A 14,254-nucleotide genomic window follows, 5' to 3' on the forward strand; every position below is an offset into this window, starting at 1 on the left:
TAATGTTTCTTTTAAACACCTAGCTCTAATGCTCTGGAGCAGTCTCTGAGAAAAGAAGCTAAAATATGTGGTACCTGGCTCAGCACATTCTCAGAACTTACATGTACCAGAGCCTTTTCTTCCTCTTACGATCTCAAAGGAAAATCCCAGGCAGCTGAACCATACATACACAAAATGAACGTCTTCCTTTAAAAAAGAATCATCATCAACATCATCATCATTACATTCTAGAAATCTAGTCTTCAAACTCGTACCTCTCTCTTTTGTTCTCCTCACAGGCCCTTTTCTACCCAGCCTCCTATACTTTCCCAAATGCATGTTATAATTATAATTTTCCATGAGCAGCATCTGTTGATTTAAAGTGTTTGAAAAGGCAAAAAGAAATCTAAATATTATGGGAGAGGGAATTCTCTGTTGGAGCTAAAATTAAAATTACTTGCAGAGGAAAGCTATCACTGTTTTTGGCCCCAGATAGGGAACTTTCAAAGAAACAGCACACAGACCAATACTGTGAGAACATACTGTGGTTTAGAGATACAACAGATCACAGGAGTTTATACTGGTGACAGAGAAGGTTTTGATGTCTATAGTTTTCCTAAGCTACGAAGAATCCAAATCAACAAACACCCTCACCTCATCCCCAGTCGGGCTACACTAGACCAGGCAGGATACATTTTCATGGGAGAGACTGTCTATATAAAGAAGGGTCCTAGCTGGGCCCCAGTGGCTCACACCTGTAATCCTAGCCATGCAGGAGGCTGAGGTCTGAGGATCTTGGTCCAAAGCCAGCCAGGGCAGGAAAGAGACTCTTATCTCCAATTAACCACCAGAAAACCGGAAGTGGCGCTGTGGCTCAAGTGGTAGAGCACTAGGCCTTGATCTGAAGAGCTCAGGGACAGAGCCCAGGCCCAGAGTTCAAGAACCACAACCACAACCAACAACAGCAAAAAGAAGGGTCCTCTGAGAAACAATTCTACTGCTATACTTGAGAAAGTGGAGTCTAGAGAGGCTACTCTTAGTTAGCTATCAGTCACAGCACATCGGCTCTCAGAAGCTCTGCAGTGACCATCTCCTAAGCCTCAGCAGAGGGGCACATAGTTGCTGTGGCACTGGCAGTATTATGGGTTCTCTTTTGTATGCAAGGCTAAACAGGCATTATTCTGTTGTACCACACCACATCACATGAAGTATTTAATTTGCCTGAACCATAGGTAGGTTAGAATGAGCTGAAATAAAATGTTTCTAAATTAAGTTAGCTAGAATCCATTCTGCAAAACAAACAAACAACATTGCAGGGGTAAAAACCTTCCAGAACTAAAACAATGGCTTACAAGTTAGAAAAGACAAGACAAAAAAAAAAAAAAGGCAAAGATGGTGGAAAACAGAACTTCTGGAGATGATCACTTAACTCCAGGGGATGTAATTCTGCACCCACAAGGCGAAGTTTGACCCAGCTAGAACCAGGGTACAAGAATATGTTATACTCTCCCACAATGAACAGGAGGAAATTTGGGGAGTATAGTTGGGAATTTGTGAGACTTTTCAAATTAAGTCACAAAGTAATCATGTGCAATTCATCTGCAAGTAGTACACTGACATTTCCTTATATTCCTGTAAATGACCTCAGCCCTTTAAAAAGTCAGGTCAACAATGGGGTGGGAGGTTGCCCCACAAAGGTGTGCAAAGTATTACACTCCATATTCAGCCATGGTCCCTCTCAACTTACTAAGTGGCTGTCTTGTCTCCCTTACTGCTCCTTCTCTTTAAGTCTAACCAACAATGGTGGCAACAGGAAAAACACAACACAAAAAATACATTTGGTGAAAGTCAAAATTTCTTTATAGGTGTGCTCCTTCTGTAATTTCAGAACAAATACTAAATAACATCTCTGCAAGTACCTACCAAACATTTGAATGCACTTGTCTTTCTTTGATGTCTGTCTACATCGACTTCCCTTCAAGGCCTCTCCTTTCCAGGCTTCCCCGCTATACTAAATCCAGCAGCCCAAACAATTATTCTAGAAAATAGGAATCTCATTTTAACTTACCTTACCAAAGACTTGAGCTCCTCCTTCTTTGTCAAATAGTCCAACTACCTCAAGTTGATCTTCACAGACAGAAATAACATTTTCTCTGGTTCAAATCTTTAAGATGCCATGTCTATCACATTCCTGTTGGGTCTAACCAAAGCAGCATGGCTGACAACAGATCACCAGCGTGCTTCTCCACAGATTTCTCATCTTACTCACTACTCACCCTGTCAGCACTTACCTAGAACAAGCCTGCAGTAGTTCCAGGCAACTTCCTGTGACATCACTGGAGTCCAATTGCTCCAGTGCCCACAGTACATTCACTCTCCATAAATCTGCACTTGTCACACCACCATCCTAAGTGAATCAGGTCAGAATCCTTACCTCCTGCCTATCTTAAAAGTCATAGGCCACTGAAGCAGGCCTTCTATCTTATCTCTACCAGAGAATCCCCACAAAATCTGTAACTTAACTGAGCCAGTGTGTTAATAATTACTAAATGTTTTAGTCAGAATATTATATAAAATTCCTGTTTGCAAATACTATTAAATGTACTGTTTTCTAAAAGACTTCAAAAATTATGAGAAAGTACTATGTCTGATAATGTAAAATATAGCCAAATTTCCCTACAAATAAAGTGATTAACCAGATCACATATTCTTAAAATACTGTTTGCACATCCATCTACATATATATGCATGTAAATACACGTTATTCATTTTTATAAATGCACAAAAGAGTATAAGAACATATACTAAAACCAGTAACAAAAAGAACAAGGCTTGGCCTTTTCCTTTATTCCTATATTTTTGAATTTCTTAATAAGAAGCATAAACTATTCTTCTAATCACTACTATAAGGTTAAAATTAAGAAAATACTACAAATTGAGTATGGTGGTACATTGCATATAATCCAAACATTCTGGGAGACTGAGGCAGAAAGGTTTTGAGTTACAGGCCAGTTTGAGTTTGGGCTTTTTAGAAGCCCCGTCTCCAAAATAAACAAGGAAGAAACAGAGGGGAATGTTTTTGACAGAGATGTACTATATTTTACAAAATAAACAATGGAGTTATCATAATTAAACCATGTTTTAATTATAATAGAAGAGATAATAATTGGAAATAGAACTTTCCTACAGCAAAAGTATTCCAGTCAGGCACTGGTGGCTCACTCTTATAATCCTAGGGACTAAAGAGGCTGAGATCTGAGGATTGTGGGTAGAAGCTACTCAGGGCAGGAAAGTCTTTGAGACTCCTATCACCAATAAACTAGCAAAAAGCTGGAATTGGAGCTATGGCTCATGTGGTAAAGCACCACCCTTAAGAGCTTGAGGCTCTGAATTCAAGCTCCAGTATGAATGTACACATTACACAAGTTTTCAAGTTTTATTAGCAAGAAAAAATTTGATTATGTCAAGTTTTAAGGCAAAGTATAGTTGTGCTGACCAAATGCCTTTCTGACTGGACATCATGAACAACTGCCAGGGTGTTCTGCAGTTGAATGCCTTTCCTTTCCAACATCAACTTCAGAGATTCTGTCATGCTTGATGCCACAGTGACCCCTCAGTGTATGTCTGGTAGGACCAGAGGTTAGACCAATTGTACCTGTATGGTAACAAAGCAGCACAAGAACAATTCTGACACTGTGATGTCAAACTTCAGTCAATGCATTTTTCATCACAGAGCCATTCTTTGATGTACTGCACGTGTTGGCTGCTTTCTCTGAAGAACCCGTGTATCTAACAATTAGGGTCTGTTCCTGTTCCAAGAGAAAGAGGCATGTGTGGGGAGGGAGGAGCAGTGCGAGCGGTACCTGCCATTTGGAAGGTTCATGAACAGCCCAGAAGAAGAAAGTATGTATATATTTGGTCTCTGTCCTGTCATTTTTTTGTGGGGGATGGGGGAGTATGGTCCTGGGGATTGAACTCAGGACACTCACAAGGCAGGTACTCTACCACTTAAGCCATGTATCAAGCCTCTCTTTGCCTTCATTATTTTTTGAGGTAGGGTCTTGTGCTATGGCCTGGGCTTCAATTCTAATGCCTGTGTTTTAACATGTCACTGAGGGTGCCAGGTGTGTGTCGCTGCACTCAGCAATTGTGCTTCCCTGTATTTGGGGTAAAAGGCTTGTGCCACCATGTCCAGCCATTGGTTGAGATGCAAGCTCACAAACTCCTTCTCACCTGGGCTGCCTTGAACCACATCTTCCAATCTATACTTCTCAAGAGGTTAAGGTGGCCCATGCCTGGCTTCCCCTGCTTCTTTAAGGCTCTCAAAACCCTTATAATATGGGTGCTAGAACAATCCTTTGTCTAAATAGAGTCTTTGACCCTGAATTCCTGACACAAAGGTGCTAAATCTCAGAATTTCCTCGGTGACAGGACCATTTCTTGTTCTAATTAGGTGACTATTTCTGGGTTCCTGGCTAGCTTCCAGATGGGGGCAGGAACTGAACTTCCAGCCAGCTACCCTCTGTGGCTGTGGCTCAAGTGGCAGAGTGCTGGCCTTGAGCAAAAAAGGAAGCCAGGGACAGTGCTCAGGCCCTGAGTCCAAGCCCCAGGACTGGCCAAAAAAAAAAAAGAAGGAATGGGTGAGCTCCTATTATTTCATTTCAAATTATATTGTCCAAGTGAAAAATATTACTGAAAGTTCCTTTAAAGTTCCAATTGTATAACAAACTTTTGTGTTTACTATTTATTATCCCTGTGAACCACAAATAACCATTGTAAGATTATTCATGTTTCTATTAAGAGTTGACAGAATCCCAAAAATCTTTTCAATGTTATCTTTTAAAAGAACAAAGGTGAGATTCTAATGTGACTGATGTTACCAAAGTTGTATGTTTAGAAAATTAAACCAAATATACAAAGTCAGAACATTTAACTTAGTCAGGAACTCTACATACAATATCTTGTTTAATGTTCACAAGAAGGCTTTGAAGGATCAATGGTTCTAACAAATAACATAACAGACTGGGAAGACTTAAATCCAGACCCAAGGGACTCTTAAAGTCCTTCCTGTTACACTTTGCTAAAATAGAAAGGATAAATGTGTAAAACAGTCCATTTTAAATTTCTAGTTAAATATTTTCCCATCTCTGAACATTAACAATACAATTTGGAATAAAACTAAAGTTAGATAACAGGAATGACTTTCTTCAAACAATACTACTCTTGAAGATCAATATTAATAATGAGCAATATTTGTATAGAATAGTTTGTAAAGTCCACACATGACAGTAACAACTACAAGTAGTACAGCACATATTTTGTGGGCAAAGTAGGAAGTGCTTTAAAATCACACTAGTGCTCAGTGTGTACCTATAATTCTAGCCATTCAAGGAGGCAGAAGACTGGGAAGACTGTAGTCTAAAGCCAAAATGGGCAAAAATGTGACCACCTCCCTGAAAAATAATTAAAACGAACAAGGATTGGGAGATCACTCAAGTGGTAGACAGGCTGTCTAGCAACTACAAGTCCTGAGTTCAACGCCTCAGCATTATATGTGCGTGCACACACACGGTAGTGCACATCTATAATCTCAGCTACTTGGAAGACACTGTAAAAAATCACAATTTGAGGCCAGCTCAACAAAAAGCAAAGTCCCATCTCAACCAATAGTTAGTATGGTGACATGTGCCTATCATTCCCGCTCTGAGAAAAGTATAAATAGGAATACAGTAGTCCAGACTAGCCCAGGCAAAAATTCAAGGCTAGAAAATATAACTAAAACAAAAAGCTGGGAGCACAGGTCAAGTGGTCAAGTACCTGCCTAGCAAGCAAGGACAAAGTCAAACCTCCAGCACCCCCAAAATTTTTGTTTTATGAGTAAACATTTGCTCCAAAAAATATTGGAGCTTGATTCAGTTCTGAAAACCTGTAGTCACTAAGTGAAAATAAAAGTGCAAATTCTGCTTGAAGCAATTACTGGTTGCTGGGGAATAATTCTTTCACAATCTTGGACCATGACTGGGTGGAGTGGTGGGATATCAATCATGTGCTATCAATCATGTGTTAGGGGTCAGAGAATGTGAGCACCAACTTTTCTGTCAGCAAGAGCCACATACTTATAGCTCACTGACCCACCCCTACCACAACACACTTCTTAGGGGCAGAGTTATGAGTTGCATCCATCTGAGCACACCAGCTTTCCTACACTGTGGAGAATGTTTGTAATAGCTAGAAGTTTTTTCTCCTTGTTTAAAATCAACAGTCTTACAGAAAAAAACAAATGAACTCTAAAGAACCATGAGTTCTTTTGAGCTTCTCATTCTTTCCTAGTTTAACAGTCAACAATTTATTTATTTATATATTTTTTGCCAGTCCTGGGGACTGAACTCAGGTCCTGAGCACTGTCCCTGAGCTTCTTTTGCTCAAAACTAGCACTCTACCACTGGAGCCACAGTGCCACTTCTGGCTTTTTTTGTTTATATGGTACTGAGGAATTGAACCTAGGGCTTCATGCATGCTAGGCAAGCACTCTACATTCCCGGCCACATTCCCAGCCCAACAATTTATTTTTTTAATTTAAATTTTTATTGCTGTTGTAAAGGTGATGTGGTGGTCTTATTCTTTATTAACCATCAGAAAACACCTGGACACTGGTACACATCTGTGCCAAGTCTGGGGAGATTAAAAACTAACTCAAGAGTTTTAAAAAGTTAAAATGCTTTGGGCTGCTTTATCTGCATACAGATTAGTTTTAAATTGTGTGAATGAAAACCTTACAAAAAGTTAAAAATTGCTCAGAAAATGTGGGCTCACAATACAAGGCAATCAGCCAGGCATAAATGGTTCATGTCTGTAATCCTACTCAGGAGGTTCAGATCTGAGGATGGAAGCAGGAAAGTCTATAAGACTTATCTACAATTAATCAGCAAAAAGCCAGAAGTGGAGCTGTGGCTCAAGTGGTAAAGTGCCACTTGAGTGAAAAAGCTAAGGGACAGTACTGAGGCTGAGTTCAAGCCCTAATATTTAAACCCGAATGCACAGGAACATGCACATGCACACATACGTGCAAGTACACAGACAGACAGACAGACACACATACACACAGGACAAAACTTCCAAAGGACAGGTTGTTGTCGTTTGAAAGCCTCATGCTAGCAGTCCCTTGACAACATCTGTTACTCTCTAGACAGCAGCAAGGAGTCCTGCTCCTTGCAGTGCCTGGCTGTTTAGCAGCTCATCAGAAGAAAATGATGGAAGGCTAAGTTGGCAACAACACTAATTTGTACCAACTTTTCACACTTATACTTCTTTTTTATCTTTAAGCTTTTGTGCAAAGGAGTTACTATTTAATAAAGCAATTTATGAATACAACATATCTTCATCAATGTTACCCCTTCCAACATTCTCACCAATCCCTTACCTACTCACCCCTTCCCTCTCTAAATCCAGTAGGATAAATACTGGATTCTCCCTATCTTCTCATCATCGTTCACTTACCCCTCTCCCATTGGCGCCACCCCCCTTCTTTAAAAGTATCCATTCCCAGCCCCAACATCCTGCTCACCGGCTAGCGCTCTGTCACACCTCCACTTTCGGCTTTTTGCTGGCTAACTGGAGATAGGAGTCACGTACTTTCATGCCCTGGCCACCTCGAACCCTGATATTTAGCTCTTAGCCTCCTGAGTACACCAGGGGTTGGAAAAACCACACTAGGCAAAGAACTTGCCTCAAGATCAGGACTGAAGTATATTAGTGTGGGTGATTTAGCTCGAGAAGGGGAGTTATACGATGGCTATGATGAAGAGTATGATTGTCCCATTTTAGATGAAGATAGAGTAGTGGATGAATTAGAAAATGAGATGAGAGATGGTGGTGTTATTGTTGATTACCATGGCTGTGATTTCTTCCCTGAACGCTGGTTTCATATAGTTTTTCTGTTGAGAACAGATAACAGCATTTTGTACAAAAGACTTGAAACAAGGGGTTATAATGAGAAGAAACTGAGAGACAATATTCAGTGTGAAATTTTTCAAGTTCTTTATGAAGAAGCCACAGCATCCTACAAAGAAGAAATTGTGCATCAGCTGCCCAGCAATAACCCAGAAGAGCTTGAGGATAATATAAATAAGATTTTGAAATGGATTCAGCAATGGATAAAAGATAACTCTTTTTTTTTTGGCCAGTCCTGGGTCTTGGACTCAGGGCCTGAGCACTGTCCCTGGCTTCTTTTTGCTCAAGGCTAGCACTCTGCCACTTGAGCCACAGCGCCACTTCTGGCCATTTTCTGTATATGTGGTACTGAGGAATCAAACCCAGGGCCTCATGTATATGAGGCAAGCACTCTTGCCACTAGGCCATATTCCCAGCCCCTCCATGAGACTCTTATCTCCAATTAACCACCAGAAAACCAGAAGTGGAACTGTGGCTCAAAGTGGTAGAGCACTAGCCTTGAGATAAAAAGCTCAGAGATAGCACCCAGGTCTTGAGGTTCAAGTATCATGATTGACACTCCCACCCCCCTGCCAAAAAAAGTTATTTTTCTAAGATGCTGGAATGCTTTGCTCTGATATATATATGGAATATATATATATGGAAAACAGAACTCCACATTAAAGGCTGTAAAGAACAATATTTCTCTAAAAAACACCTGCAAACCCTGGAATAGATCCTCACAGCAAGCTCAAATCAGTACTTTGCATGGCACAAAGAATAGAAAAGGCAATTGCTTTTATCTATTTCCAGTCTATATAAAGAGTAGGCAACCAACTGTTCACAGAGTAAATAAAGTCATTAATCTCTCCCCAAATCCCCAAAGTTATAATTTTCTCAGTGAACTGTGTCAGTGTTCTGTAGACTTGGTTCCTGAGACAGTGTTACTTAACAAGCCAGAAAGAATATATAGCACAAGAACATTGCTGAAAATTTCATTTTTAAGGTTCTTTGTAACAGGAAACGTTTTCAAATTCCCTCCTCAGAAAGGAAAAATTTCATAAAGGAACATGAAATAACATTAATACACTGAAGTACTGAAGTTTTTATCTTTGATCATAAGTATAGTGACTCGAGTGACTCCCTTTTCTTTCTTCTTCTCAGTGCTCAGGCCCTGAGTTTAAGACCCAGGACTGGCCAAAAAAAAAAAAGAATCTCATGAACTTTTATGCCTGGACTGGCGATCCTCAGATATCTCTCAGCATCCTGAGTAGCTAGGCGAGTCACAGGCTCCTAACAACAGTCACCCTTTTTATATTCTCATCACAAATCAAATGGAAGCCTATCTGAGTTAGGTAAAATTGTACCTTCCTATATCATTGCAAACTCTAGTGATCTAAAATAAGGGCTGGATACTCACAAAAGATGACAAATTAGCTACAGTAAAGAACTACAGCTTTGGTTAGACCAACACAAGCTCACAGCTCCTTGTGGCTAAAGGAGAAACAATATTAGCAGAGAGAGTTTGTCTCTGCCTGCAAAATGCTTAAGGAGTTTTTTATAAGCAATAACTCATTATGATTTATTTGTTATAAGATGGCTACTATCTATTTTTGTAGGTTAAGAAACAAAGGAAAGTTAAAAAACAAACAGGTGAATCCCAGTATACTTTCTCAGTTGTTTGAATAACAACTGTTTAATTTTTTATTTTTGAGCCAAGCTTCCTGTGTAGCCCAGGCTGACTTCAAACTCAGTCTCTTGAGTACTGGGATTACAGCCACATGCTACCATGCCTGGCTAAAACCAGTATTTACTTCTAATTCACCAAGAGAATGGATGTACACTGAATTTCAAACACTGTAGCTGTCATAAACTATTCATCCAATCTTTACTTTTGAAAGGGCTTTAAGTTGCAATGCATGTGAGGAATGATAATCTATTCTAAACCAGGACTAATATCTGATGGCAGAGTTAAATTAAAATGGGTGCCTTAAATTGGAATGCTCTAACCACTTTAAGCCACAGTTCCACTTCCAGTTTTCTGGTGGTTAATTGGAGATAAGAGTCTCATGGACTTTCCTGTCTGGTCTGGCTTTGAACAGTGATCCTCAGATCTCAGCCTCCTAAGTAGCTAGGATTACAGGTATGAGCCACCAGTGCCTGGTGAAAAAGACCTTTTAATATTAAGATTCTTGCTCCCATTTTTCCTGTACTCCCATGGCCCATCTCACCCTCCTTGTTCCCAGGACCTCTGGAGGTCACTACTTTAAGCCACAAACCCTTCAGAAGCATGACATTTTTTCAAAATTTTGAACTGTGCCATGTATAGGACATGAAAAAAACACAATAAATTTGTTGACCAAGTGTATGGGGGAAAAAACACACCAGGGATGCCTTGTAGTTTACAGCCACAGGAAAAGTAAGACAGCCCTCTTATAATTTACTTAGTGCCTTGCATGGAAACATGTCCATGGGTGACATTGTTAAAAAGTGGAAGCGTAAGCTAACAAAATTCTAAAATTCTTTAGACAGTGCTTTGCAACTGCTAACAAAAAGTGAAGTCACAAAAGCATATTATCTGGATTTAATCTTAAATTGAACTTAAGTTTTGGCATGAATTACATCAAACTCACAAATTAAAATGAGTTCAAGAGGAAAAAGACTGTCTTTAACACATAAGGCAATCTCGTTGCTTTTTATTTTAAATTCAAATTAATACCACTATTCAAAAGGACATGCTTATGTTTTGACCAGAATAGCAGAAATGCAATTATAGTTCTGAATTACTTATACATGTTTAATGTGGGAAAATCCAGCTTTGTTCCATTATATATAAATTATATCTATCATATACAATATACATATTTCATTTATGAGTAAGTATGTATACACATACACACACTCACAATCTGAGACTGAAGACAAGGTTAAGATCCTTTAGAATTACAGAAATGACGAGATTGAAGACAAGGTTAAGATCCTTTAGAATTACAGAAATGACGAGAATACCAAACTGCTACAAAGCCTCAAAATTCACATCAGAGTTGAAGTTTTATAATGAAGTTTCTATTTTTAAGAAAAGTTTAGCGGTCAAATGGTAAAGTGCCATCCCCTAGGAAAAAAGCTAACCAAGGACCTGAGTTCAAGCCCCATTACTAGCACAAACACAAAAAAAGGTTAACTCAGGCATGTGGTATAAGCCTGTAATCTCAGCACTCAGAAGTCAAATCCAAGAGGATCACAAGTTTCAAAACAGTCTAGGCCACATAGCAAGATGCTATTTCAAATAAATAAAAACAGTAGATTATATGTTTTGTAAAGGCTTAACTTTACTCTCTCATGCAGATAGCAATTACCCTGGGATACTATTTTGAGAATAAAGTCACAAATTTGGCACCCCAAAATCTATTGTTAATCCTTTATCTGCATAAAATGAAGAAACAGTGAAGAGACCTCTGAACCACTGAGATATTTTTTTCCTGAAAAATAGATGCTTAGTGTTAAGATTTCAGTACATCTGTTGTAATCGTTCTTGTTTGCCACACTGTAATGTCAATGTGGAAACACTTTTTTTTTTAATCTCCACAATTTTGGTTTTACTGTCATAATCCAGTGAGAACCAAAATGATTTATTCTATCATTTGTTGTTTCATATATATCTACCAAATGATAGGAAACCTCAAGGGGGGAAAAATTACAGAAGTTTGTATATTTCTTAAATTCTGCTTCTCTTCTTTCTAGAAAGTATGTTCATTATGTGTGCAAAACTACCTACAGAAATCAATAATTGGGTCACAAGATTACTATGACAGAATAAATAATTTATTATTTGGTCTTTACCTCCAGTTCCTCACACAGAGGGCTAAGTCCCTTGGGATCTCTGGACAATTAACCACTAGGTCCCTGGGAAGCCCCAGGAAAGGGATTGTACACCAAAAATGACCAAGTCAGGACTGCAGAGCTGGAATTTCCAGCCTCATCTCTGACACCTCCCCCCTCCCCAGGACTGGGAGGACTGAGGTCCAGCTGATCAGCCTTATCAGAACTCAAGGAACATCTGAGTGGGTGAACACAGGTGGTGGTCACCAGAACAGGGGTATGCCCACAGAAGGCAAGGAGGCTCTGTGCCCAGTAACTCTCCTGTGCATTTCTTCTGCCTGGTTGTTTCCAGGTCATACTCTCCTTAAAGCTGCTACAGTTAGTGGAGGTGCTGTCCTGAGTTCTGTGATCCATTCTAGAAAATTATCAAACCTGAGATGATTTTGTAGAAATCCTAAATCTGTAGCAGACTGAGAAATGTGGGAACAGTCCATATGCAGCTGGCTTCTGAAGTGAGGCAGTCCTGAACCTGAACTCGAGGATTCTGATGCTGACCCTGGTGGTTAGTGTCAGTTATGTGAAATGCAGAACACCCAGCTGGTGTCCATGAGAATTGGTTGTTGGATTAAAAAAAATCCTATACCTGTGATGTGATAAGTGTTACTTATGAAAAAAAAAAACAGTTCTGAAGTCACCCCAAGGATTTTTCTTTTTAAGTAACTATTGAAATTTTAAAAGCATACACGTTTCTGTTTGCCTTTTACTGTTTCCCATGGTTATATCTTACACAACTACAGTATAATATCAAAACCAGGAGATGTGCAGCCTCTACCTCCCTCCATCCATCATGTGGATTTGCAAAACGACCCTACAACGGAAGCAGAACTGTCCCACTGTAGTCCTGATTGCCCTGATGTCACACTAACTTTCCTCACTGTTGCCCACCAACCCTAGCTCGTGACCAGGAATCTCTTCTTCATGTCTACAATTCAACATTAAAGAAATACACATAAATGGAACTATATGTCATGTAATCTTTTAAGACTGACTTTCTATTCAGCATAATGCCCCTGGTTTGCCACCCATATCAGTAGCTTCCTCCTTTCTAATGTCAAGTGACATTCCATGATATGGATGCTCCCTACCTATAATAAATGACCTATTGGTGATGGTTGTTGTCTAGATTTTGGGTTTTGTTTTGTTTTTGCCAGTCCTCACCTGGGGCTTGAGCTCAGAGACTAGGCACTGTCCCTGAGCTTCTTTGTGCTCAAGGCTAGCACTCTACCACTTGAGTCACAGCACCACTTCACTTTTTTTGTATATGTGGTACTGAGGAATCGAACCCAAGGCTTCATGCATGCTAGGCAAGTAATCTGCCACTAAGCCACATTCCCAGCTCAAGTTGTTTTGTTTTTGATTACTATATAAATTAAGCCACTATGGCCATTTGTATAATAGTTTTGTGTGCAAAGTTAATTTCTCCAGAATGAATGTCCAGAAGATGGTTGAATCACATGCCAGAGATGTTGTTTTACCCCAGAACCAGAGTTTCTAACATCATTTCAAGTTCCTTTTCAGTTTATGAGAAGAGATCTTGCATATAATGATATCTTATCACCTGAAATACAGGTGGCACACAAAATTTATCATGTTCAATGAAGTGGTATTAAGCACATTCATATAATTATGCAATTCCTTCTACAATGTATCTCCAGAACTCTTTCATTTTTTAACATCTTCTATTTTACTACTGTTCTTAATTTAGTCAGGTATTTCCCAAAGCAACAATAGAATCAAATAAATAATACCAGAGGTCTAGAGGAGAATTATTAGCTCAGTTCAGAGCTCCTTATTAGCAGACTAACCAACAAAAATGCTCAGTGTTCTATCTGGTCCTTAAGAAGCACCTGGTTCAGTGTCATTGATAAATGAGAGACATAGCCCAGCCACTCTGGCCCCAAATTATCTGTTAAGGTAGGTTAAAAATATAGATATATATCAGAATTGAAATGTTTGTTGAGACCACAGGATGAAACACACATGCTCACATGTACACAGCACAGGCCCCATATGTTTGTGCACCCACATATACACATGCCCATAACTTTAAAATACACAAGAGCTGCTAGGTGAGGAACTTTAAGGGGTTAACATTCAGAGAAGTGGTCCACAGAGTTGAAAGCTAGCATTCTATAACTGTTGTCCTTCAAGAGTATAGTATAAGAGACTCAGAGAAAATCTGGCTGAGAAACAGAAGCCAGAAGAATTTGGAGATATCTGAGATTAGGAGACAAGAACTAGAGTCTGGGTCAGCTGAGAGGCAACACCCTGGAAGGGAGGTGCACAGAGGAATGCCACCTTTCACAGAATTCTCTCTAGAGGAGTTGGGCATGGGAGAGGGCAGTACTGGGGTTGGAACACAGGGCCTTGAACTTACTAGGCAGGTATTTAATTCTTTTTCAGATAGAGTATCACTTTTTGCCTGGCCTGGCCTGAAGTCCTTCTATTCATGTTTTCTGCAGAGCTA

The 14,254-nt window shown here is 39.6% G+C and overlaps 2 protein-coding genes across 5 annotated transcripts in view; one reads left to right on the forward strand and one right to left on the reverse strand.

Moving 5' to 3' along the window:
* Esyt2 (extended synaptotagmin 2) overlaps window positions 1–14,254 on the reverse strand; it is a 96,611-nt gene that overhangs the window by 65,216 nt on the left and 17,141 nt on the right. The gene's annotated exons all lie outside the window — the stretch shown is intronic.
* Window positions 1,372–8,972, forward strand: LOC125342405 (adenylate kinase isoenzyme 6-like). Its single transcript, XM_048334552.1, has 4 exons — window positions 1,372–1,419; window positions 3,780–3,882; window positions 7,648–8,157; window positions 8,929–8,972. The coding sequence occupies exons 1-4, from the start codon at window positions 1,372–1,374 to the stop codon at window positions 8,970–8,972; spliced, it is 705 nt and encodes a 234-aa protein (XP_048190509.1).

Source organism: Perognathus longimembris, chromosome 2, assembly GCF_023159225.1.
Source record: "Perognathus longimembris pacificus isolate PPM17 chromosome 2, ASM2315922v1, whole genome shotgun sequence".
NCBI lineage: Eukaryota > Metazoa > Chordata > Mammalia > Rodentia > Heteromyidae > Perognathus > Perognathus longimembris.

Bases quoted from the DNA above. Each gene is read 5' to 3' on its own strand.
- LOC125342405 (XM_048334552.1), top strand. From the start codon at position 1,372: ATGGTGGAAAACAGAACTTCTGGAGATGATCACTTAACTCCAGGGGAT. The intron at 3,883-7,647 runs GTATGTATATAT...CCTGATATTTAG, and splicing joins GAACAGCCCAGAAGAAGAAA to CTCTTAGCCTCCTGAGTACA. The intron at 8,158-8,928 runs GCCAGTCCTGGG...TCTTTGTAACAG, and splicing joins AGATAACTCTTTTTTTTTTG to GAAACGTTTTCAAATTCCCT.